Below are 24,790 nucleotides of genomic sequence, written 5' to 3' on the forward strand. Positions count from 1 at the left end.
ACGCTGTGCATTGTGTCAGGTGGCTAACGAGCCCTTGACACGTGGACAGTGCAACCAAGGAACTGACCCGGTGGCTGATGGCTACCGTGCTGAACGGTGAAGCACCTGTCCCAGGACATCCATCAATACCCGAAATCACCCCAGTTGCGACTTCTTCCTAGTCTGTGGCCCGTTTCCCTGCAAAGGTCGTGGCCTGCGGAGAGCGGGCCATACCTCTGGGCGGGCGGCGAGGCCGCACACGCGTTTGGTGCCCAGTAGGAGTTTGTGGAGGCACGCACGTGTGAGCTCAGGAGAGATTGGGGCTCGCGAGCGGGGGAAGGGCGGGAGGAGGTCACTCCGGGAAGACCGACGCGGAGGCTGAGGGAAGGCAGGCGGGCGCAGAAGTGCTGGACTCCAAGCCACCTGCCGCGCAGCCCAAAGCACACTGCCCCGCCCACCAGGAACCACGCCCACTAGGGCCCCGCCCCCATTGCCCCGCCCCAGCGCAGGCGCAGATACAGCCGCCTGTCCCGCGCGTCTTCCGGCTCGCAGGTTCGCCGCAGATTCGTCAACAGCTGCCCCTAGTACCGGCGCCACAGGCTCAAAAAATTCAGCACCAGCTCTACCAGGGCCCCGGGAACTTTTGCTCTGCGGCCGCGTGAGCTGGACCGCGAACCGAGCGCAGAGCTGGGCCGCGGGGGCTGTGACGAATCGGCGACGGGTCGGTATTGGCGGAGTGAGCGGGACGCAGCGCGCCGTGGCGACTCTGCGGACCCGGCGGGTGCGCGCTTCCCTGTGACCGCTGCCCGTCCGGAGGTCCCCGCCCGCCCCGACACCCCATCCCGTCCCCCGAGGACCGCTGCCCGCCGCGCCACTAGGTGGGCTCCGGGCGCACGCTGGGGAGCGGGCGCGGGGCCGGGCGATCGCTAGCCGGTCTCCACACCCCGAGAAGGAGCGCGCGTGGACCGGGCTGGGCGAGGAGGCCCAGGCCAGTGGGGACACTTCTTGGGCCCCTAGTGCATCCCGACCTAGTGGCTGGGTGCACTGGTGACAGACAGGTGTCTACTTAATGGCGCTCGTGCTGCAGGGGCGCCCGACCCGAAGTAAATGCAACCTGCAGATGGTTTTGGTTTCTGGGAAGGAAGGGAGCTTGGCAAGGTGAACCACAGGTGGATACGTCAGGGAGTTAGAAGTGCTGATGGGTCTCCCAACCTCAGCTCCCTTGACATTTGGGTTTGGATACTCCTGTTTTGGGGGCTGTCCTGCGTAATGGGGTATATGGGATGTTTACCAGCATCCCTGGCCTCAGCCACCCATTAGAGGCAGACTAGCACCTCCGGTTGTGACATCTAAGGTGTCTCCAGACATGGGTCCCTGGGGCGTGGTTGCCCTTCTGCAGAGGGCACCATGGAAGCCTTGGACCATGAAACCTTCCCTCCTCGAGGGCGGGAGAGCGGGCTTTCTGAGAATATGTGAAAAGTGCTTCCTTATCCGAGACTGAGTCCCACGTGGATGATGACAGGTCCCTGGACTTCCTTTCTCACATGCCTTTCCTGTGAACTCCAGGATGGATCCTGAGGTCTCTGCCGTCCGGCTCACCGTCTGGGAGGCTGTTCACATCCTTTCATCTTCTGAGGATGGGGGCCGCATCTTCTGTACCCTGGGGTCCCTGAAGCGCTATCTTGGTGCAACGGAGAATCCAGCCCTCCCTGAGGAGCAGGAGGAGTTTGTCAGGATCCACTTTTCCACCTTTCTCAGATGTCTGGTCAGCAAGCTGAGCCCCGACTGGCTGGAGCTGCTGCCTGACGGCCAAATGGAGGAGCTGTGGGCCAGCTTCTTCCTGGAGGGCCCGGCTGACCAAGCCTTCCTGGTGCTGATGGAGTCCATCGAGGGTGCTGCCAGGTGAGCTGGGCTGGGTCTGATTATGGGGTTGCTTTAACACCTGAAGGATTTCGAACCAACGGGTTCTCCAAATTCTGTGAGAGTTTGGCATCCTGAAAGGTGAGAGAATAAAACCTGTGCATGTCAGAGCACTGAACTAAAAGCGGGTTGCGTTAATCTCCTGCGATGGGAAGGCCCTAGCCCTCTGTCTTGCCATGTGGGCCAGGGGGCAGCAGGAGTGTTTGCATCCGGGCTTAGGTGGTCTAGGTAGGCAGTGGGCATGGCCATCCTCCTGGGGCCCCTTAACTCTGTGGCCCCCAGCTCTGTGTGAGGCACCCCAGCAAACTCATTCCCTCAACATCAAGCCCACCACGGTCCTTGCGGGGAAGCTGTGTCATTGGGAAGCTGGATTTTCAGCAGTTGCTGTGGAAGTCAGTGGGTCAGGTGATTCCAAGGTGGGGAAGGTGCGTGGGGTTGGCAGGCTTTCATGCCCCTCCTAGGAAGCGAGGCTGTTTACACCTGCTCTTGGTTCAGCCCCAGCTTCTGTCTGATGAAGATGGCGCAACTGCTGGCCAGGTTCCTGAGCGTGGGCAGGATGGCCGCTGTGATGGAGGGGCAGTGTCGGCAGCAGGCAGGGCCAGCCTTCCCCCTGCTCCAGGAGACACTTCTCACCAAGGTGGTGGGCCTGCCCGATCGCCTGGGCAACCGTCTGCAGCGGGAGAACCTGGCCACATTCCTCCCTCAGAACTACTTCCCTCTGCTGGGCGAGGAAGTCCTGCGGGTGCTGCAGGTGGTCGTGGACTCTCTCCGAGGTGAGAGCCCCTCTTCTAATAGCCTCCTCAGGCCATCGTCCCCTCCCTCCCTCCCAGGGCTCCAGGGACTTTGCCATCTCTGGCAGTGCCATCATCCAGTCAGACGTTATCACATGTCTGGGGCGGCAGCCACCCAGCCGTGAAGTTTCACCCACAGCTCTGCTGCCTGGGAGGTGGAGCTGACCCGTAAGCCCTGCAGTCCTTGGTTGGATGTCCAGGTGGGGCTGCTCACCGCCCGGCCCCTCACTCAGAATAAGGGAACGTCCACAGTCTGGAAACCAAAAAGCTCTTGCTGTGAGGAGGGTCCGTCCAAGGTGGCTGCCGGCTGCGGTGCCCATGGCCTTGTCATCGTGGGTGGAGGACCTCGGTGCTCTGGTGTCTGGTGGCGGTGCTGGGGGCCGACTCTGAGGGAGCTCTCTGTACCTGGGGGCCATGGGAGCAGCTTCCTGCCCACCCTCTCCACTAATCATGGTCTCTGGAGCATTAGGGACGTGGCTCCCCACGTGTGTGTTCCAAGAGCCGAGAGAAGCCAGGGGCCATGGCGGCCTGAGTGGGGGTGGGCGTCAGGTGGTGAACAGCGGGCGGGCTGTCCGAGCCACTGCCCTTTCCCCCAGTGAGGCCCTGCCTTCCCTGCGGCCCCGGCCCCTGCACTGCCCCCACCCCGGCCCGAGTCCCTCATCTCGCCTGGATTCTTACCACAGTCTCCCACGTGCCCTCCTGTCTTGTCTGAGCTGAGCAACTGCATGATGCTGTTACCATGAGCCACACTCAGAACCTTCCAGCATCTCTGCTCCCGCCTCCTCCCAGCTCTGGACTGGCGGGCGTTCCTGTTTGGGATGCCCCATGCTCTGGCCTCAAGTGCCTCTTCTCAGGGCCGCCTTTCTGGTCACCCTGTTTAGTGTCGTAGCTGCTGGCTTGTCCTCTCCCTGGAACTGACCATCCTCTACGGTGCTCAGAGGGGCCCCGCCCTGTTGTCCGACTCCCCCCCCCACCCCCACCCCGAGTGAGCTGTGGGCTGGGGCTTGTGCGCACCGCCGACCCGGCGCTCAGAGTGGTGGCTGATGCAGGCCGGTGGTCCTCACGGGTGTTGAGAGAAATAGACCTAAGTATTGTGTCCTTGGGGCTGGAGTTGTGCCCACATCTCGCAGACTGTTCTGCCTTCGTGGACGCGGGTCGTGAGGGGTCGCCTGTCTGCCCACATGGCGAGTGGCTGCCCTGGGAGACGGCCAGGTGGCACTCGGCAGGGGGCCGCAGGGGTGAGGCCTGTGCTGCTCTGTGGGGCCCCCTTGTGTTTGCACACCCCTGCTTGCCCTGCTGTGTCCTTGAGCATTACTGTCTTGGGTGAGGGAACCACTCCGGGGTAGGTGTGCGCCTGCGTTTCTCCAGCCCAAGTGTCCAAGCGGGGTTCCAGCTGGGCCGCCCAGCCTCTGCTCTGGCTGGGAGGGGCGGCCTGCCCGGGTGTCCTGAATGCCTCCGGAGCAATGTCCCCTTCATCCTGTGAGTGGCTGCGTTGAATTCTGTCTTGGCAGGATCCCAAACGCCCATCTTTAGATCTCAGATACTGCGTTTGCATCATGCGCGGGGCCATCTGTCTCCTGGTCGGTCCCATCACCCCTGGCTCCTCTGGGGCTGCTGCCGCCACCCACCCTCTCCTTGTTCCTCCGTCCTCATTTCCTCCCTGTGGCGCTTAGAGCCCCTCCTCTTCACTGGGCCTTTCTGGTGCTGCCGCCTCCTGGTGCCCCGCAGTGGTCCCTGCTTTGTAGGATCACTGTGAACATAATGCTTTTTAAATGATTATTTTCATTGGCTCTTTGAGTTGGAAACAATGCTGGTGCGGTTGGAATTAGACTGAACAAGTTGGCAGTTTTACAACGTGGGATCTGCCTGGAACAAGGTCTGTCTCTGCTCAGCCAGGTGCACGTTGATGGCCTTACCACCGTCTCCTTCCTGTCCCAGGTGGCCTGGACTGCTCCGTCTCCTTCCTGTCTCAGGTCCTGGGGAAAGCCTGCGTCCACGGGAGACAGAGTGAGTGTTCGTCGTGGGAGAAGCTGCGGCACGTCCCGGGAGGGGTGCAGGGAGTTGCTGAGGTCCCCTTGCCTGGGTCTGGCCCTGCTGGGCCCCTGGGTAGGGGCTTGGCTCTGTGACAGGTGGGCCTGTGGGCTGCAGACACTGGACGCCCCATGGCCCCTGGGCTCAGGGCCCCTGTGTGCTTCCCCTCAGAGGAGGTCCTGGGCGTGCTTGTGCCCCGGCTGACGGTGCTCACCCAGGGCAGCTGCCTCTGGCAGCGGGTCTGCTGGTGCCTGGTGGAGCGCGTGCCCGACTGGGCCATGGAGGCCGTGCTGAAGGGGTTCGTGGAGGCTGCCCCAGGGTAAGAAGTAAGGCATCCTTCCTGCTGCAAACGCTTCTCCCCCAGGAGGGCGGGCAGTGGGGATCCAAACGACTCCTGCCGATGTGGGGTCAACACTCACGGGACGTGGGCGGTGGCCCCTTTGTCTGGTGGCCGGTCATTTTGTAGAGTTTGGCTGTGCAAAAGCCCATCTTTCCCACTCCTGACGGCTGGGCTGGGCCCCCCAGTCCACACCTGGCTGGACCGAGACAGAGGCTGCAGCTTCTCTGCAGCCTGAGGGTCCCTGTTCTCAGAAAACCCAAATCATGCAGGAGGGTGTGCGGGGAACACAGCTTCCTCCCACCTGGTGGCTGTGGTGACTTTCCTGTGTGCCCGTCCACCTCTGTGTCGGTGAGCAAGGGGGTCTGCGGGCCATGTTCCTGAAAGGGCAGTGCTGGGTCGCTTGGTTGTCATCGACGTTCCTTCAGACCGTCTCCCGGCATGAAGGGCCTGTTTCTCTGCCAAAGACTTTTCTTCCCTGTTTGACTTCACATTTCTTTGATCCTGGCTGAGGGTGTGTGTTTTGAAGGCATCACGAACCATCTGATCGAGTCTTTTACTCGCCTGTGTGAAGGCTCCTCGTGAGGGCGGGCCCCCACCTTAACACAGGCCTGGGTCTGTCCTGGCCGCACCACTGGTTTGGCTTCTCTGAGACGTCCTAACTACCGTGTGAGCCCAGCGTACCGTGGGTCACTGGGTAGGGCTCAGCCTTCTCTGTCACCGGGGCTGTTGTGCTGTCTGCCCCAGGGCTGTAGGTCACTTTGCCTGGGTCTTTCTCTTCGACTTTATCAGTTTTCTTGTTTTTTCTTTTTCTTTTAACCTTCACGTCTTTGATTTGAGGGACGAGGAGGGGAACACAGCCTCACCTCCTTCCGTGCTGGCGTGAGCGTGTGTTGAGCTCTCACTCGCTAAAGGAAGCAGGGGTCTCAGTCTAGATTGGGATCTGCAGACTACGGCCTTTGGGTCGAACATGGCTTACTGTGTTTTTGTAAGTAAAGTTTTATCAGCAAACAGCCACACTCAGCCGTGTACCTACCTGCCGTCGCTGCTCTCAGCTACCGTGTCTCTACAGAGCCTGATGGCCTGTCAGCCTGGCCCTTCACAGAGAAAGCTGGCTGCCCTGGTCTAGGCAGAGCATTTCACCTGGACTGGTCGGGGCAGGCAAGGGATGTCCTCTTGTGTCTAGTCGCTGGGCTCCCTGGTTTCCACATTTACTGGGAGGAGGGAGAGTTAGGACTGACTCAGGGCTGAAGCACCTGCGCGGCTCCCTGGTGGTTAGCGCGGAGCCCGGGGGTCCAGTGCGGATCCATGGGATTCGGAGTTGTGCTTCTCTCTCTCCCCACCGCTATGCCTCGCAGGCCTGAAGTCCTCTCACGGCTGCTGGGGAATGTGGTGACAAAGAGTAAGAAGGCCCAGTTTGTAATGACCCGGAAGCTGCTATTCCTACAGTACAGCTGCACGGTGAGGGTGCCGGCCGGGGGTGGTAGCTGCGGCAGGCGGGGCTGGAGCAGTGCTGGGCGCCCGGACATGTCGCGGTCCTTCAGCCCAGACTCGTCCCGCCCCTGGGCTCCCCGGGCCGGGCGGGTGGTGTCTGCCTGGCAGACGGTAAGAGGACGCCGGCTCTGTCGCAGATGCCCATGCTGCAGAGCCTGCTGGGCTACCTGGCCATGGACAGCCAGCGGCGCTCACTCCTCATGCAGGTAAGCGCTGCCTGTGCAGGTAAGGGACCTTCAGTCCCTGCGGGAGAGCATTCCTGCCTGGAGTGGAGGGCGCTGGCTGGAGCCTCTCTGGGGCTGTGGGGACATGGGCACCAAGGCCCACGAGGTTCCGGGATGCGTTGGGGAGGCGGGGGCTGTCTGCCAGGCCGAGCCTACCACCCACCAGGCGCTGAAGGAGCTCCTGGAGACGTGGGGCAGCAGCAGTGCCATCCGCCATGTGCCCCTGGTGCAGCAGCGCTACGTCAGCAAGGCCATCCTCATCTGCCTGGCACACCTGGGGGAGGCAGAGCTCCGGGACAGCCGGGACGGTGAGCATGCAGTGGGTGCCCCATCCCCACTGCCCCCGCCGGAGCCCCATCCTCCCCCCAGCTCAGCCCATGCACATCGGTGCTTTCAGAGTTGTTGGCCAGCCTGATGGAGGGAGTGAAGAGCCGCCTGGACAGCAGCCTACCCCCTGTGCGCCGCTTGGGCATGATCGTGGCTGAGGTGGCCAGCGCCCGGATCCACCCCGAGGGGCCTCCCCTGAAGTTCCAGGTGAGCAAAGGCTGCGCCTGCCATGCTCTCCCTGAGCTGCCGACACTCCTGCCCCAATGTCACCCTGCCTGCCTGTGTCCAGGACCACAGAGATCTGTGCTTGGTGTCAAGTTGGACCTGGTGGCGCTGCTGAGGCCGCGGCTGGGCGGGGAGGGGAGGCGCAGCCCCTCAGCTGGTGCCTGAGCACGTGTCCCCAGGTGGATTCTCTAGACGGGACTCTCAGGCCTCCCCTCCATCTGCCGAGCCCTCTGGGATGTCCTTGGAGACGGTGCCACATCTGCTCTGTGTCTGGGGGATTCCCAGGCCCTCCAGCCTTCAGCCCCCCAAGTGCCACCCTCTGCAGAGGGGGAAACCTGGACAGTTGCTCTTGAAAGACCGTTGGCTGCCAGAGGCCAGAAGCGCAGACTGCGGGCTGTGATGGGAGGGCCTCGCAGGGGCCCAGCTGTACCACTCCCACTGCTCCCGTCCCAGCCAACTCCAGCACATCTGCGTTGCAGTATGAAGAGGATGAGCTGACCCGTGAGATGCTGGCTTTGGCCATGCCCCGGCCCGCGGCTGACGGCCCCTCAGAGGCGGGGTGAGGGTCTCTGTGCCCCGATCCCTGGTCCCCACCTGGAGCTCTGGGCATGGTGGGCCAGGTGGGGTGGCTGCTGCACACCTGTTACTCCTGTCCTGCTATCGCTGAGGCAGAAGCTAAGATGAGGGCGGGGGCGGTGAGGGCGCTTCCTCGGGAAGCATGGGTTCTGGGATGAGAGACTTGTGGGGCACCCCTGAGGGATCCTTCTCTGTCCCCAAAGCCCGTCTTTCGCTCCGGTCAGTGGAGAGACTCCTGACAGAGAGACTGTGGACTGCAGTGGACCCCAGACTGGGCCTGAGGGCTCCGACTCCGAGCTGGACAGGTGGGGGCAGCCCCACGGGGGAGAGTGCGAGGGTCCTGGCGGGGCCCACCTCAGGGTGTGGGCCCTGCGGCGCCGGTTCCCTCTGCCTCACGAGTCCTCCTCCCACCTGGAAATCAGCCCACGGGACTCTCAGCCCGGCAGCCATTCCCAAAGCTTCAGGGACTGGGGGTGAGTCCTGGGTGACAGGCAGGTCTGCGTGTCTGTTCTTCTTCCTCAGCGATGATGAGTTTGTCCCCTACGACATGTCGGTAGACAGGGAGCAGAGAAGCAGCAAGGCGCCCTCGTATGTGCGGGGCTGCTTGGAAGGTATGCCCCCGCCCCTGCCCCGGGTCCCCCGCATGCTGCCCACCCTGCCCGCCGGCTCCGCCTCACTCAGGCACCATGTGGGTTCTGGGCAGCTCTGACTGGGTCCGAGGACTGGGAACGCTGGGAGGCGGCCCTGTGGGCCCTCGAGGGGCTGATCTTCAGGAGCCCGGCTGCCACTCAGGAGGTGAGCGCATGAGGGCTGGGCTGTCAGGGTTGCAGGAGGTGGGTGATGGCTTGGCAAGGGCATGTGTCTTCAGGGAGCCCCATGTGGCCCACATGGGCCTTGGCAGCGGGGCCTCTGCCGGGGTGGGGGGCAGGGGGCGCAGCCCAGGCTCCTCAAGACAGGCCCCTTCTGTCGAGCACCCTAACCCTGTGCGCAGGTGAGCGTGGAGCTGGCCAAGGTGCTGCTGCACCTGGAGGAGAAGACAGCCGTGGTGGGGTTCGAGGGGCTGCGCCAGAGGGCCCTGGTGGCCCTCACAGTCACAGACCCGGCTCGGGTGAGTCCCCGCGGCTGAGTGGAGCCCGGGTTGTGCCCCCAGCAGCGGCTGTGCTGGGACCCTGTCTCCGGGATTGTGGTCCTCAGAGGCCTCTCGTCCGCCCGGCCTAGGTGGCGGAGTACCTGACCGCACAGTTCTACGCCCTCAACTACAGCCTCCGGCAGCGCATGGACATTCTGGACGTAAGTGCCTGGGCCTCTGTCCCACTCATCAGGGCTGGACTGGCAGGCCTGGTGCAAAGCCCCTGGAGGGGGAGCAAGCATTTGCCAGAATCTATAGGGATGGGACCACAGGCCTCCCCAAGCCCCTTGTTGCCAGACCTGAGAGGCTGGGACCAGCGTCTGTCTGATGTTTTCTTGACAGAGCATGGGCTTCAGGGGCTGCATTCTTTGTTTTAGATAACAGCGTTACTGAGGTATGATGCACACACCGTAAAATTCAGTCCTAAAATAAGTAGAACGTGGTGGGTTCATACAGTGGAATATTACTTGGTCTTAAAAAGGAACGAAATTCTGACACCGTGCTCAGGGAAATAAGCCAGACTCAAAAGGACAAATAGCGTACGATTCCACTTACGTGAGGTCCCTGCAGCCATCAGATTCACAGGAAGAGAGCAGATGGTGGGTGCCAGGGGCTGAGGGAGGGGTGGGGAGTCAGGGTTTAATGGGACAGAGGTTCAGTTTGGGAGGATGAGAAGGTTCTGGAGGTGCTGGTGGTGACGGCGGCACCATGAGTTTACCTGGTGCCGCTGAGCCGTGCTGAACAACGATTACCATGGTGAACGATACACCACGTGTGTTCGTCACAGTGACACAGAGACTAAGACAAAGCTGAAAAAAAGTTCAGCGTTTCTGTGTTTACGGTTCAAGGGCGTTTGGTACTTTCCCGACGTCATGTGACCATCACGTCCACCTGCTTTCAGGACGTCCCATGTCACCCTCAAAAGAACCCAAGACGCTCCCTCCCCACCCCCAGCCCCGCAGTCAGTCTGCTCTGTCTGTGCATCTGCTTGTCCTGGGTGCTTCCTAAAAACGAGGTTGCACGTGTGGCCTCCGGGTCCGGCTCCGTTCACATATGGCCTGGGCTGGGGTTCCTTCCCTTATCCTGAGAGGTGGGGGTGGCGGGATTGGATGGGCTTCGGGAGAAGTGACCAAAGGTTTCAGGCTCGTCAGCAGGGAGCACGCCCACCTCCTTTCTGTCACCCGACAAACTGAAGCGAGCCTAAGGGACTCTAACTGACTAGCATGGGGTTCCCAGAACCTCCCCCCTGAGGACTGCTGGGGCCTTCGAGGGCACCTGATTCACCTTGAAATTTGGAAGATGTCATCCTTCCCCAGTGGGATGGCGGCTACCCCGGGTGTCTCCTCTCTTCTAGGTCCTGACTCTGGCCGCCCAGGAGCTGTCTCGGCCGGGGCGCCTTGGGAAGGCTCCCCAGCGGGGCTCCCCAGACCCCGGCTCCCAGCCTGGTGGTGCTGTGGTCCCGGCCTGGCGGGCGGTGGTGGAGGAGCGCGTCAGACGTAAGACCCGGCGGTTTTCCAAGGTCAGCCAGGCCCTGGGGTGGCCTCTTGGGTGGGACCTCTGCCCCGAGGGGACAGTGACCACAGTGTCCTGTGAAGGGAGGGTTTTTGGTACAAACTGAGTGATGTGACACATGCTGTTAGGGCATCACACTGAAGTGACTTTAAAACGTGAATGCAGCGTTAAAACGTGTGAAAACAGCCCTGAGGGTTCTCTGTCGGCAACAACTGGCCTGGCGTGTGCTGGGTCATTGGGGTCCCTCTAGGCCGGGGCTGAATGTGCTCTCCTGGGACGTTGGGCCATGTCTGGAGACATTCTCAGTCATCACCGGGGGTGGGGGGTGGTGCCTGCTCCTCTGGTGCTCAGGACCACCCCTCCCACGTGTCCCCGAGTGTCCCTGGTGTGAGGTCTCCAGGCAAGGCTGTGCCCTGTGCCCTGCCTGGCGCCTTGTGAGCACGTGTGTTTGGCAGGGCTCTGCGGGGCGGGCACCAGCCGTTGGCCCCAACGAATTCAACTCGGTGGCTGGCTACTTCTTCTTCCCCCTCCTTCAACATTTTGACAGGTGAGAGAGTTTTCTGGAGGCCTGTGATTTGGGGAACAGGAGCCCTGGCATCCGTGGGTGGGAGGGTCCCTAGGGTGGGGGCTAAGGTGGGATTTGGGTTCGGGGGGTCAGGAACTCGGCTGTGATTGTTTGTAGCTTAAATCAAGTGACGTGAGGGCATTAGGCGTCAGGGTGTCCGCTATCTCCGGATGCTGGGTTCATGGTGGGGCCGGGGCCAGAGCCTCACCCTCGTGCCTCGACCCGGCGTGCCCTGCCGCCCCCGTGTGCATCCTTGTCCTGCCTCAGCCCGAGCGGGGTGCAGATATCCCCCAGCCATCGCCACGTGGGTGCAAGGCTCTGTGGACAGAGGGAAGGGCCTGGAGCCCTTTGCTGCAGAGGCCCTGCAGGCAGCGGTCCTGCTTCCTGATCCAGGCCCGGGCTTGACCAGGTGGCCTTGCAAAGTGACGGGGAGTCTGTCCAACACCTTCTTGTGGCTCTGGGCACCATGTGGGGACAGGCAGTGAGGAGGGGCGTCCAGGGGCTTGGGGTGCCCTTGGTGGCCCACGAGGTTGGGGAGCCGGCCCTGAGTGCCTGGCCTGCACCATTCACTGGGTTCTGTGTTGTAGGCCTCTAGTGACTTTCGACCTTTTGGGAGATGACCAGTTGGTTCTTGGGAGACTGGCCCACACCTTAGGGGCCCTGATGTACCTGGCTGTGAACACCACGGTGAGCTGGGACCCCGTTCCTCTGGCATCTGATGGCTCACCTCCTGTGGGGTCTGCGCCATGTTCTGTCCCCCTGTGGGCCTTGCCTTGGGACAGGAGTGTTTGGACCCGAGGATGGGGTCTGAGGCGGGGACTGCTGTGTGCCAGGACCCCTGCCTACTGGCTTCTGCTGTTTCAGGTGGCTGTGCCCATGGGCAAGGCCCTGCTGGAGTTCGTGTGGGCCCTTCGTTTCCATGGTGATGCGTGAGTAGCTACAGGGCTGAGGGGAGTCAGGTGGGGTGAGGGTCCTGAATCCTGCTGGAAAGTGGACAGTGGGAGGTGGGTGGCGGCTTCTGGGGTGGCCGAGAGGCAGCCTGGCTGGGCGCTCCTGCAGCAGGAAGGGCTGGCAGGGCTTGCCTGGCGTGGGTGGAGGGCGCCAGGCTGCGGCTCCTCATGGCTCAGGCTCCTGCCTTCTCCGCAGCTATGTGCGCCAGGGCTTGCTGTCTGCTGTCTCCGCCGTCCTCCTCAGCGTTCCGGCTGAGCGGCTGCTGGCAGACCTGCTGGACGAGCTGCTGGAGGCCCGGTCCTGGCTGGGAGGTGAGTGCTAGGCCGGGGTCACCGTGGCCAGGCGGCGGGAGGCCGTCAGCTCGTGGGCAGCATGGCCCAGTCCGCGGCCTAGCATGAGCGTCATGTGGCTCCCGTTTGTGTGCTGAGTGTCCTCAGTGTGGGGGTGGGGACATGGCTGCTGTCGGGTCACTTTGACTTTGGGGAGTCCTGCAGGGAAGGCGCCCAGATGTGGGGGTGGCACCTGTATATGCTGGAAAGTTCCATCCTCAGCAGAGTAACAGTGGTGATTGGCATTTTGCCACATTTTCTCTGGCGGCCACCCCTTCCCCACACACGTGCTCTTTTTAAAGTCTCTGTGGCCAGTAGTACCCCCACCTGTGGGCACTTGAGCCATGGCCCTCAGAGCCACCGTGCCCGTGTCCACCCTCAGGGCTCGCAGCTCATCTGCATCCACACTGGCAGGCCCGGTGGTTCTGATGGCGGCCTTTCTCTCCCTTTCTGCCAACCCTGCCCGGCAAGGCAGCCCATGAGCCTCCTAGGCTCCTGCAGGCCAGCCCCCCCACATGGGTGTCTGAGCACATCTGCATTCGGTGTGTTGGGACGGCTCGGGGCCTTGTGCTGTGGGTGCAGGTGCCTCCCCGGCCGGGCTCCTAGCCCCAGGTGCTAAGGAGCCCTTTGCCGGCGTCTGAGGAGATTCTGGTGCCACGCGGGGCTCATTCAGGAGGCCTCAAATGAGCAGCTGAAGAGGGCTGGCCCGCTGTGACGCTGCCCACGCTTCCATTTCTCTCTTTGCAGACGTGGCCGAGAAGGACCCAGACAAGGACTGCAGGCTGCTGGCGGTGAAGGCACTACTGCTTCTGGAGAAGCTCCGAGATAAGCTCCTCCCGCTCTCCTCTCCTTAGCCCCCGACCCTCGGAAGGCATGTCCCACTGGAAGAGTGTGGGCTGGGGGCCAGCACGTGGGGCGGAGGTGCAGCTGGTACAGCCTGGAGTGTCTGCGGCTCAGCGAAGACTCTGCATCAGGGCCTCGGGTTCTGGCCCCCACAGACTGGGACTGGGATGTGGCCTCTGAGGCTTGGGCTCCAGGATGGCTGCTCAGCCCGGTGCCTCCGTGCAGCCTGTAGACTGCAGAGCTGGGGCCACTGGGCCTGGGGGCTTCTTAGCAATGTGCCCCGACCCCTTCCTCACCGAAAAGGCCAGGGACTTTAAGAACAACAGAAAAGGAAGAATAAAAGAGGTGCAGGAGCTCTTTATGGTTCTCACTCCTGCAGGGAGCCTGGTGCCCACACACGGCCCCCTGAAGGGGAGACATGGAAATGGGGGCAGGAAGGGGACACGGGCCTCTGAGAAAACAGACTTTATTTGGACAATTTCGGCAGCTGGTGGGTGGAGCTGGGGGTGGGAAAGCATGAGGCAGCCCCCCCGCCCCCATCATGGTGCTGTCCCTGATTGGCCCCTTATGGTGGGAGCTGGCGACGGAAAGGGCATGGCCTAGATGGACAGAGCCTCCCGCTGCAGCCCAGTGCCAACCGTTGTCTCCCGGTGGTCAGGACGGGGTGTCCTGTGGGAACCAGTCAGATGCACTGCTGGGCAACCTGTGTGGGTGCCAGGAGTGGGGGGGGCGGGAATATGGGGACACCCTCAGTTTCTTAGGCTTTACACCCTGTACTTGGGGGAATGTCATGGGAAAAATGAACCAACTCCCTTGACTGTCAAGGGGCTAAAACAAAATCCTGCAGGGGTCAGGGACTCAGAAGGGGTGGCTTAGAGACCCTCCCCCTGATGCCCCTCGGAGGCTAGCGCATTTTCCCACAGCTCTACCTACGGACTCAGACACAAAACTTTCACCAGGAACGTCAGGCTCCTGCTACTGATAATGACTGGCAAGTCCCAGAAGAGCCTGGGCAGCGGCAGGCCCTCAGGGGCCATTCTCCACCTCCTCCATCACCTCCTCGTCCATCTCCTTGTGATCCTCCATGTTGTTGTGGCGCATCTGCTCCGGCATGGTGCACATCAGAGGGATGCCCAGGCCCTGGTGCACGGCGTCCACAGTGTGCTGGCTCACGTAGTACGACACGTTGGCGGAGGGCACTCTCTTCCGCATCTCCTCCAGGTACTTGTAGGCCTGGGTCACACACAACAGCCGTGACCGGTCAGCGCACAGTGGGAACAAGGGGCCCAGCCCGGGGGCAGAGTGAATAGGGGAGGGACACCTTTGGTAAAGGGGCTCGGGTGGCCTCCCGGCCTTCCCAAGCGTTGGTGGCATCTGCGGACAGCGAGGCTCAGGCTCCGGTGGTCAGTGCTGTGAGCTCCCCCAGGGAGTCCCATGGGCAGCCTGTTACCAGGACTCTGTGTGTCTGGGGACCACGTCCCAGAGGGTCCGCCCACCCTGGATACACACAGGGAGACCTCGAGGAAAGGATGGATTCATGTCTCCCGTTTGTTTCATTCACTCTGGGGTGTGTGCTTGTTGGGCCAGAGGGCTGGCAGCAACATACAAATGGTTTGTCTTGTGTATTTTGACCAGGCCTCCAATTTACCCCAGTTAATTGGCCTGTGGTTAGTGAGTCTCATGTGTGCGTGGTCCTTGGCCCGGGGCTGGTGAACTATGGGATTGTCAGTGGTTTTCCTGTAGGACTTCCTCTGGTCCTACCAGTGGGAATATGTGGGGGGGGGGGCATGGGGGCCGCACAGCAGCTTGGGGTGGGGTCTGAGGCAGGACGGGTGTGCTTACACCTGCTCCACCTGCCTGCACCCACCCACACCTCCTTACACCTGCTCCACCTGCTCACCCACAGGGAGGGTCATGTGCAAGCACAAGGAGCTGGAACAGGGCCTCACGTGGCTTCTACGGGTACACTGAGTATCAATTCAGAATATGAACAAAATTTCCAGGAGCTTTTTGACTTTATGAGGAAATAATCACATCTTAGCATTTCTTAAAGATGATAAAATTTTAGACTGATCTTATTTCAGACAGATATAACTCTGATATAAACAATAAAGATCATAAAGATAAAATAGGGTGTTTGGAGGGATGGGGGATGCAGCGTGCAAGTGCCCAGGAGCCCTCCAACGATGGAAGGAGATACCCAGGCACCAGGGACGCGCCTCGGTGTCTGCTGAGGGCCAGCTGTGAGCCGTGCTGGGCACACAGGACACAGGTACAAGGGAGGACCAAGCCAGGCCACTGGGCGCTTCGGTGAGAAGCCCGGCCCAGCAAGGGTAGAGGGAGTTGGGCAGCCGTGGGGTTTGGGTTGGAGAGCCTACGCAGAGGGGAGGGGGGGTGGGAGTCGGCGGGGAAGCCAGAGAGAACACCTGGGGGCGAGGAACGACACAGCCAGGCGCACTGGGGGCAAGGGAAGCAGCGTCTCCAGAAGGAGGGTCGGCAGTCTGTCAGGATTGGACTCAGGATGGGGCCATGAGGACCGAGCGGGAGGGACGTCCCAGGGACGGGGAGACCCTGGAGCAGCAGTGGGGGCTTCTGTGTCCCCTGCCCACACCCGGGGAGGAAACTCATGCAGGCCTATCCTTTCTCAATGTATTTATAGATTTTTTAAAATTTAAAATTACTAAATCCTACGGGCTTCAAACAAGGCTTGAGACAACAAAGAATTTGGTGAAATACTTGAAATGTGATTTTTCTGTTAATTTTGAGGATTCAGTGGTCTGAGCATCTCTGCAGTCCACTTTTGTTTTATTCTCCAAAAAAGTGGGAACCTGTTGGGATTCACTTTAGAGCTGTTTCCCCAACAACAAAAGGGGTCGGTGAGTGGAAGTGGCAGGGCCGGGAGGATGTGAGCAAGTTGGCCGGGAAGTCTGAGTTCATGGTGCTGACCCCCCAGACCTGGGCCACAGACGCTTGGCTTTCCTGGGAATCTGGGAACTGCGCCCCGTGAGGCCAGCCTGGCCCACTGGCAACGCTTCTGAATGAGTTGTCAATCCTGGGTTTGCCAGCACTTGGGAAAGGAAAGCGGGGGTCCCTCGGGGTCACTGCAGCCTCACCAGGAACTACCTGCGAGGGACAGGCCGTGGGCAGAGCACGTGGACTATAGCACAGTCTGTGTGCTGTCCTTTAAAAGATGAAGGGAAAATGCAGCCAGGTGGGGTTCTGCTGCTGGTTTCAGAGGACGAAGACCGAAAAGAACGAGGACAGAGGCTTCTGGTGAGGGCAGGGTAACTCACATTAGACCAGCCCCCCTCCCAAACGACAAGGACAAACTGGGCAAAATGCAAAAGGCTCTGGAGAACAACCGTGGGCAGGTGGGCAGGGGGAGCCGACACTTGGGTGAGTTTTCTGCTTGTTGTAACTTCTGCCTCGGGGAGGCCCAGTCAGGGCCACTGGGGGAAGTAAAAGGCACAAAGAAACTGGCCAAAAGAACCAGAATCAGAACTGCATCCACCACAGCAGCTGGCATGTGAGGAAATGGTGAAGACAGTCGTGGAGCAGACAGATTCTGAGTGTGGGCTCTGCCCTGACCTCTGCTTGACCCTGACTCTGCATGTGGTGGGGACCAGCCACACGCCGAGGAGCCTGAGCAAAGCCACGTACTGAGCAGAGAGCCCCGCTGCCCACCACGGTGGGGGCGCTTACACTCTGAGCTCAACAAAGATGGCTGCCTAAGGAAAGCAGGACAGAAAGAAGACATAGCAGAAGCCAGGGTCTCTACAATGTGTTATCCACGATGTCCGGGATACAAAAAACTGCTGGACATAAAAAGAAACAGGAAAACCTGACCTATACTCAAGAGAAAAGACAAATAATGGAGATGTCCAGATGTTTGAATTAGTGGCACAGATTTTGGAGCAGCAATTACAACTATGCTCAGGAGTATAAAGTGTTCCTTCTTAATGAATCAACAAATAGGAAATTTTAGCAGAAAACTAAAAAAAAAGAACTAAGTGTAAATTCTAGAACAGAAAAATACAAAATCTAAAATGAAAAATCTGCTGGACAGGTTAACAGCGGATTGAAGATAGCCAGAGAGAGTCAGTATATTTGAAGATAGTTATGTTACCTAATTCAAGTAATAGGAAGAAAAGATTAATAACAATGAACATCAATTACAAATGTGTATCCACTTAATATGAAAAGGCCTAACACTCAACTGGAGACCCAGAAAGGGAGAATAAGGCAGAAAAAAAATATTTGAAGGAAAAATAATTACAGATTTCCCAAATACAGTCACAAAAGGATCAAATTTGTTTCCAAGTAACTTACCCTTATCCCAGGAGAAAACTCAACAATATTGAAAAGAACACACACACAGACTCCAGCACTTGACAACCTAAAACATTTACAGTGTCTGGAATCCAATAAATAATTGCAGACCTGCGAAGCAGGAAAATACGAACCATAACAAAGAGAAGAATCGACCAATAGGGACAACCGGAATTGACATGGAGCCGAGGACTTTACAGTAGTAAATATTTCACGTGCTCAGTAAGGCAGAGGAAAAAGTAGCAGAATAAAGAGACACAGGAGACGGAGGGAGGAGAGCCGGTTCAGACCCACTGGAGGTGAAACTACGGAAGGAGCAATACCAGAGCGGACTCTGCAGAAGGAAGACAGTCAACTTGCAGCAACAGCAAAGCAACCGCCCCAAATGAAAATAGGAAAAATTCTGGGAAAAAGAATCAGTTGAGCCAGGGGCCAATATATACAAGTGGCTGGAGTCCAGAAGGAGGGGGAGGGCAAGGGATGAAAGGGAACTCCCTACAGACGGGGAGAAAACACGGCAGCTCGCACATCTGATGCAGACAACGTCCAGGCCACACTCAATAAGAAGACAAACACCCAATGAAGCAAGGAGCAGTGTGAGCACTTGCAGGAGGGGACCTGAGCAGGGGCTTGCCACCAGCCACGCAGACAGGGTGTTACAACCACAGTGAGACACCACCACACACCTACCTACATCGCAGCCACCACCAGCTGCGTGTCCACTCAATACTTGGACTTTCCTGATGAGATCGCTGCCAACAGGATTTCTTGTGTGTAATGAAATGTTTTGACATTTGCACAACCCAGTGAACCAGTATTTTCCAAACGACCACCATGATGTTACAAAATCATGTATGTGTAAAAGATGGAAGGTAGACCAACGGGTTTTAAGGTAACAAGTACAAAAAGCATGCTGACATGGTTTCAGATTGCTCATTGCAACTAACTTAGGAAACACCACTTGTGGAGTGTGGTGTGGTGTCTAAGACCCGCGAATACTTGACAGGGCTGCTACAAGGTCCTCCCCTTCTCACCTACACATTGGGGTGAAGCTGCGTTTTCATCACAGATTTCATATTTCAGTGAAAACTTATTTTACCACATTGAATGCAGAAGCAGACATGGAGAGTCTGGCTGTCCCGTATTACGTCAGACATTAAAGAGATTTGCAACAATGTAAAACAAAGTTACTTTTCTCACTAAATGTCTTTGTTTTGAAAAATACAGTTATTTTAAATGAAAATGTTACTTATGTTACCATGTAGTGGGTTTTATTTTTAAGTAAATTAACAAATATTTTACAAATTTATTAGCTTATTTTCTAATACAGTAAATATTCGTAGATATAACCCACATAAAGCTCTTAGGGTCCTCAATAACTTCCCCAGCGTAAAGGGGTCCCAAGACCAAAATGTTTGAGAACTGCTCTGTTAAACTGAATTATCAAAACCCTTCCACAAAGAAAGCTCCAGGACCAGTGGGTTCACTTACACATTCTATCCTACATTTAAGGAAGTGACACCCATCTTACATACACTCTCTCAACTCCAGGAGGTGGGCACCCCAAGTGTTATTAGCAAACTGAGGAGTGAAGGGACAGGAAAGGATGTCTGTGCCTGTCAAATGGCTCAGAAAATACCCATTTTATGTATAAAATAGAAAATTTAAAACATAGAATGAATACATAAATGTGGCAAAATGTTAAAAAAAATGAATCTGGTAAAGGGTTGGGTTCTATTATTCTTGTAACTTCTCAGTTTGAAATTATTTCAAAATAAGAAAGGCTGAAAAGTCAAAAAGAAAATCAAAACTTGGGGAGGTGCCTCCCCCACTGCGAGCTCCGCAGGGGGCTCTGCAGCCAGGATACCCCCATCACCCCGCAACCCCATCAGCCCCAGGTGCGGCCTCACCGTCTGCAGGTCCTCCATCTGCACGTGGCGCTCAACCAGGAAGCCGTATACGTCCCCGACGCGGACGGTGCTGTCCAGGTCCGGCTCCTCCAGGAGCAGCTTGCACTGCCTGACCGACTCCTTGGGGTCCTCGGTGTATGTCCTGCTGGGAGCAGGGACATTCTGAGCCCCAACCCAGGGCACGGCTACACGTCAGGGGTTAGGGCAGGCTCTCGGCCTGGAGGATGCAGCTTTTTTGTTTGTTTTGTTTTTGTTTTTGTTTTTTTGCGGTACGCGGGCCTCTCACTGTGGTGGCCTCTCCCATTGTGGAGCACAGGCTCCGGACGCACAGGCTCAGCGGCCATGGCTCACGGGCCCAGCTACTCCGCGGCATGTGGGATCTTCCCGGACCGGGGCACGAACCTGTGTCCCCTGCATCGGCAGGCAGACTCTCAACCACTGCGCCACCAGGGAAGCCCAAGGATGCAGCTTTTGAGAAGGTAATTCCCGTGAACTAAATTAATTCTTTATTGAGTCAATTCATAAATTCACTAATTTGTTTTAACAAAACGTATTGACCGCTTGCAGGGCTGGTACTGGTGCTGCACTAGACTCTGGAGGGCACGGCCTGTCAATGCCAGTCCCGCCCAGGGAGCAGCCTGGGGCAGAGAGGTGAGGGCATGGAGGGGGTGCGTCACTGTGGGGAAGCGTCAGGGAGGGCAGCCCAGGCAAAGGCCAACGCAGTGACGCCCAGGGTCTCCGCAATGCCTGGTGCGGTGCGTGCAGGCGGGGGTGGGACCAGGAGGCCCTGTGAGTCCCCCACAGGCTGGCCCTCTGGCCCCCGCATTCCCCTCCCTCTGTCCAAGCACCCTGCCCTGTGGCTGAGCCCCCTCCCTCCTGCAGCCCTGACATTCCTGAAGCTACACATCTGAGTGGGGGAGCACCCTTCAAAGAGCCCCACTCCATAAACAGCATTCAAAATGTTTTTGGAAGTCTTTGGAAAGCCTCTTCTCAGATAAGCAAAGTGCTTTCATTGGTTTGGCAGGAGCTGAGCCCTGCTGTCCACACAGGGGTCTTGGAAGCACTGGACTAGCTGCCAGTAGGTAAACACTAAGACCCCATACGCATTTGGATTTGTGGCCTGTCCTAAAACAGGCGGCGTGCTGCCCGAGCCTCCACCCCACGGGCCCCCTCCCCAGAACCACCTGCTGGACCCCTGCACGCACCTAAGCAGGCCCTGGGCTCCCCTCAGACACAGCCTCTCCTGACACCAACCTGCCTCCCCCGACCACCACTTTCCTCCCTCAAAGGTCTCGGCTGTTTCTGGAACAACCTCCCAAGAGTCGGCCCGGTTCTGCAGGAACCAGAGGAGCCCCGACGTGCATAGAGCAATGGCACACCCTGCCCTTCCCGTCCAGCTGTCCAAGGAGTTCCTTAGAAGAATGTCCATTGGAAGTGCCATGCTGCCCCACGGCTGACGCACCTGCGGGCCTGCATGAAGCGCTTCACCAGTGCCATTTTGCTCTGCAGCTGCGCCAGCCTGGCCTCCTGGTCCAGTGGGCTCCTGGCCTTGGCCTTGGACAGGCACTTGTAGGCCTCAGTCAGTGCCCCGTGGGCCTTGTCGTAGTTCTGGTACTCGTCGATCTCTACCTGCAGGAGGAGGCGTCAGGACCCATGGGTCCTCCACCCACCCGGGGCCCCTGGAAGTGGGGGGTCGGTACCTGGGCACAGGCATCGTAGAAGCCGGCCAGGAGGTCCAGGGCCCGGCCCTTGGTGTAGAAGCTGATGATGCTCTTCATGATCTCCGGGTCCTTCCGCCAGTCCAGGGACTGCAGGTAGTTGGCTGCCATGATGTAGATCTCCTTTTGCCTCGAGACGCCCGCAAAGAACACAATTTTCTCAGTGTCCCCAGACTTGAGCAGTGCTCTCATGGCCTGGACAGAGAAAGAGCCGGGCTGGCCCCTTCCTGGCAAGGTGGACAGAGCTCCCGCCCGACGCTGCAGGTGTGTCTTCAGGACAAGCGAGCTCTGGGCTGCAAAGTCTTGGCAGGCGCCCTCGGAACCCTGCCCAGAAGCTCATCCCACAGGGCACCCATGCGCCGGGCCGCACTCACCTTCAGCCTGTCCCCTGCCTGCGTGTACTTCTTGGTGGCCAGGTGGTAGTTGCCCTGGCGCATGCAGCAGCTGGCAATCTGCTCCAGCAGCTCACGCCGGGACTCTTCAGACAGCTCCTTGCAGTCCTTGGACACCGTCATCTTTTCAGCCATCTCCTCAGTGATGGTCAAGTTCTGCTCCAGGCAGAGCTGCAGGGCTTCGTGATACTGGGAAGGGCCACAGAAACCAAGGGGCAGTCACCTGTGGCCTGGGGGAGAGCCACACCTCCCCGCCTCCTGGGGTGGGGGTGGGGGGAACAGTGCGGCCAGGTGGGGGCACGTGACCTTCTCTTGCTATTGATACTCTAGAGGCAACCAAGGAAACGTGCAGCCCAAAAGGAAGTTATATTCATTGTGGGAGGAAAAGGAGACCAGAAACTAATTTCCTTCTATAATTCTTTTCAAGTTTTCAAAGTAAGGAGTTTAATTAATTTAATTAACTTTCCTTAAAAATTCAAGAAAAATTATATATTCTTCACTTAAGAACGTGTCTTGGGGGGCTTCCCTGGTGGCTCAGTGGTTAAGAATCTGCCTGCCGGGGCTTCCCTGGTGGCGCAGTGGTTGAGAGTCCGCCTGCCGATGCAGGGGGCATGGGTTCGTGCCCCGGTCCGGGAAGATCCCACATGCCGCGGAGCAGCTGGGCCCGTGAGCCATGGCCGCTGAGCCTACGCGTCCGGAGCCTGTGCTCCGCAACGGGAGAGGCCACAACAGTGAGAGGCCTGTGTACCGCAAAAAAAAAAAAAAAAAGAATCTGCCTGCCAATGCAGGGGACGTGGGATCGAGCCCTGGTCCGGGAAGATCCCACACGCCGTGGAGCAACTAAGCCCGTGCGCCACAACTACTGAGACCACGCGCTGCAACTACTGAAGCCCGAGCGCTCTAGAGCCCGCGAGCCACAACCACTGAAGCCCGCGCGCCTAGGCCCATGCTCCTCAACAAAGACACCGCAATGAAAAGCCTGCGCACCGCAACGAAGAGTAGCCCCCGCTCGCCCAACTAGAGAAACACCGTGCGCAACAACGAACTCAACGCAGCCAAAAATAAAATAAATTAAAAAAAAAATAAAACAGCCCATTGTGGATTAATAAAAAAGAATGTGTCTTGGGAAGAAAAAGAACTATATCTTGGAGATGATTTGCCCTGCTGACGGCTGTGCTGGGAACCTGCAGGGCATCCTGCCCAGACTCAGAGGGTGGTCCTGCAGGTGCGGAGGTCCTTGTGCCTATGCCACTCACTCATGTATAAGTGTGTTGTTAGCATGACTGCTGACAATAGGAAGCACTGGACCAAGGAAGATGTGCTTGTCACCTGTGGCAGGCGCCACTGCCATGTTCCTACCCGCAGCCTGAGCACAACTGTTTCCCACTACAACCTGGCGGGTTTTCTAGCCTTTTTACTTTACTAGCCTAATTCACAAACAATGGCATCTCCTCACGTCTGATCTGTATTCCCCTGATATGAGTGAGGCTGTGTATCGGACATTCAGGAACCATCCAGATTTCCTTTTTTTAAAACAAACTGACCATATTCTTTGTCCTTCCTCTTGAGTTGTTGGTAGATTTCTTATTGGTTTATAGAAACTCTATACATATTAAGAAGATTGGCCTTTCGGGATATAGGTAGAATACATTTTTTCCCATTTTATTATTCATCTTTGCTTTGTTTATGCTGTGTTTTCCATGTGCTATTTTCAAATTTGTATTTGGTCAAATTGATCAGTCTTTCCCACTATGGCTGTTGGGTTTTGACTTGTATTTAGAAAATGCCTTCCCTCCTTCAAGGTCATACGAGACACATATGGCTTCTGGTGGCACTGGGCCGCCTCCCTATGCACTTAGATCTCTGACCTGCCTGTAGTTTCCTCAGACGCAGCGGGTGAGAAGGGTTTAACTTCACTTTTCCCAAGTGGCCACCTGGCTGTGTCAACCCCATTCACCGAAGGGCTCATCCCCACTGTTGTGAGATGCTCCTTCACCACATGTAAATGTGCATCCGTATGTGGCTCTATTTCTGGATTTTCTAGTATTTCCTACTGATCTATAGGCCCGATCACGCACTAAACCCCAATTATTCTAGCACTGATATAGTTTATGATCTGGGAGGTTTAATCACCTCTTGCTATACTCTTCTTTCCAGATTTTTCTTGGCTCTTCTGGCTTATCTGGTTTTCACTGTAAAACTACAGAATCCACTTATCTAACTAGAGGAAGCCCTGTGGTATTTTTCCTGGGGTCAGAGTCAGTCTGAAGCGGCCTTAGGGAGGCCAGTCAGTAGGTCTCTCTAACCAAGTACGTGGTGTGTGTGCCTTTTCACTTGCTCAGGAATTCTCCTATCACTCATAATGAGAGACGACACTGCACGTGTGATTCTGGCTGCAGGAAAAAAGATCTTCCAATTAGGACAGGCTGATTCTGGGTGACTAACCATTTTCTATATCTCCATTCAGTTTCCATCAAGGGGAATTTTTCTCCTTAAGGAAGATTAGTGCACATACCCATTAAGACGGCTACTATCAGAAACTAGAAGACAGGGAGTGTTGCGGAGGATGTGGAGAAACTGGGACCCTGGTGCTCTGCTGGTGGGAGCATCAAACGGTTCAGCCGCCGTGGAAACAGTGTGGCGGTTCCACAGAATGTTAGAGCAGAGTTATCATGTGACCCAGCACTTCCCTCTCTGGGTAAATTCCCCAAAGAACTGAAAGCAGGGTCTTGAAGAGATGTTCGCACATTCATGCTCATTCACAACGGTCAAAAGGTAGAGAGAATTCCCTGGCGGTTAGGACGCTGCGCTCTCACTGCCGAGGGCCCAGGTTCCATCCCTAGTTGGCGAACTAAGATCCCACAAGCTGTGCTGGTGTGGCCAAAAAAAAAAGGGTAGAAGCAACCCGAACGTCCACCTGTGGATGCTGGACAAGCCAGGTGTGGTCTGTCCGTGCAGAGGAATACGGTTCAGTCTCAAACAGCAGGGACCTTCCAACACACGCTGCAGCGTGGACGGCCTGGGGGACTCTATGCTCGGGCGAAAAGCCAGTCGCAAAGACAAGCGACTCTGCTGACACACGTCCCTAGACTCACACTCAGAGAGACAGAAAGGCAGAGGGTGCGTGCCAGGGGACGGAAGAGTTTGAGTTCTGCGAGACCAGTAGGGTCTTGGAGATCAGCTGCACGAACACGTGAATGTGCTTAAC

The 24,790-nt window shown here is 57.8% G+C and overlaps 2 protein-coding genes across 10 annotated transcripts in view; one reads left to right on the forward strand and one right to left on the reverse strand.

Annotated features, from left to right (window-relative positions):
- The first annotated feature begins 572 nt into the window (after positions 1 to 572).
- On the forward strand, positions 573 to 13,273 carry TELO2 (telomere maintenance 2). 2 transcript variants are annotated; one of them, XM_079944050.1, is made up of 21 exons: positions 573 to 857; positions 1,546 to 1,881; positions 2,395 to 2,672; positions 4,629 to 4,697; positions 4,893 to 5,040; positions 6,417 to 6,519; positions 6,690 to 6,758; positions 6,943 to 7,084; positions 7,174 to 7,310; positions 7,808 to 7,887; positions 8,108 to 8,209; positions 8,427 to 8,515; positions 8,608 to 8,699; positions 8,896 to 9,012; positions 9,123 to 9,194; positions 10,388 to 10,552; positions 11,001 to 11,092; positions 11,698 to 11,797; positions 11,975 to 12,039; positions 12,257 to 12,372; positions 13,138 to 13,273. In XM_079944050.1, exons 2-21 carry the CDS (start codon positions 1,547 to 1,549, stop codon positions 13,242 to 13,244), a joined length of 2,478 nt encoding a protein of 825 aa, XP_079800176.1. In that variant the 5' UTR covers positions 573 to 857; position 1,546; the 3' UTR covers positions 13,245 to 13,273. The 2 variants fall into 2 exon arrangements, with proteins under 2 accessions (XP_079800176.1, XP_079800175.1); XM_079944049.1 differs by having other exon boundaries at positions 765 to 1,082.
- Positions 13,274 to 14,186: 913 nt separating this feature from the next.
- Positions 14,187 to 24,790, reverse strand: part of IFT140 (intraflagellar transport 140) — a 70,026-nt gene continuing 59,422 nt past the window's right edge. For 6 of the 8 annotated variants that reach the window (XM_079944046.1, XM_079944040.1, XM_079944041.1 and 3 more), the window contains 5 exons: positions 21,565 to 21,771; positions 21,173 to 21,385; positions 20,935 to 21,101; positions 19,473 to 19,614; positions 14,187 to 14,466 (listed from right to left, as the gene is read on the reverse strand). In XM_079944046.1, coding sequence (XP_079800172.1) covers positions 14,260 to 14,466; positions 19,473 to 19,614; positions 20,935 to 21,101; positions 21,173 to 21,385; positions 21,565 to 21,771 — 936 coding nt within the window. In that variant the 3' untranslated portion in view covers positions 14,187 to 14,259. Of the gene's footprint in view, positions 14,467 to 19,472; positions 19,618 to 20,934; positions 21,102 to 21,172; positions 21,386 to 21,564; positions 21,772 to 24,790 lie in introns of all 8 variants that reach the window. The other 2 variants (XM_079944047.1, XM_079944045.1) reach the window with 1 other exon arrangement.

The sequence above is a fragment of the Stenella coeruleoalba genome (genome assembly GCF_951394435.1).
Source record: "Stenella coeruleoalba genome assembly, chromosome: 15".
Lineage (NCBI taxonomy): Eukaryota > Metazoa > Chordata > Mammalia > Artiodactyla > Delphinidae > Stenella > Stenella coeruleoalba.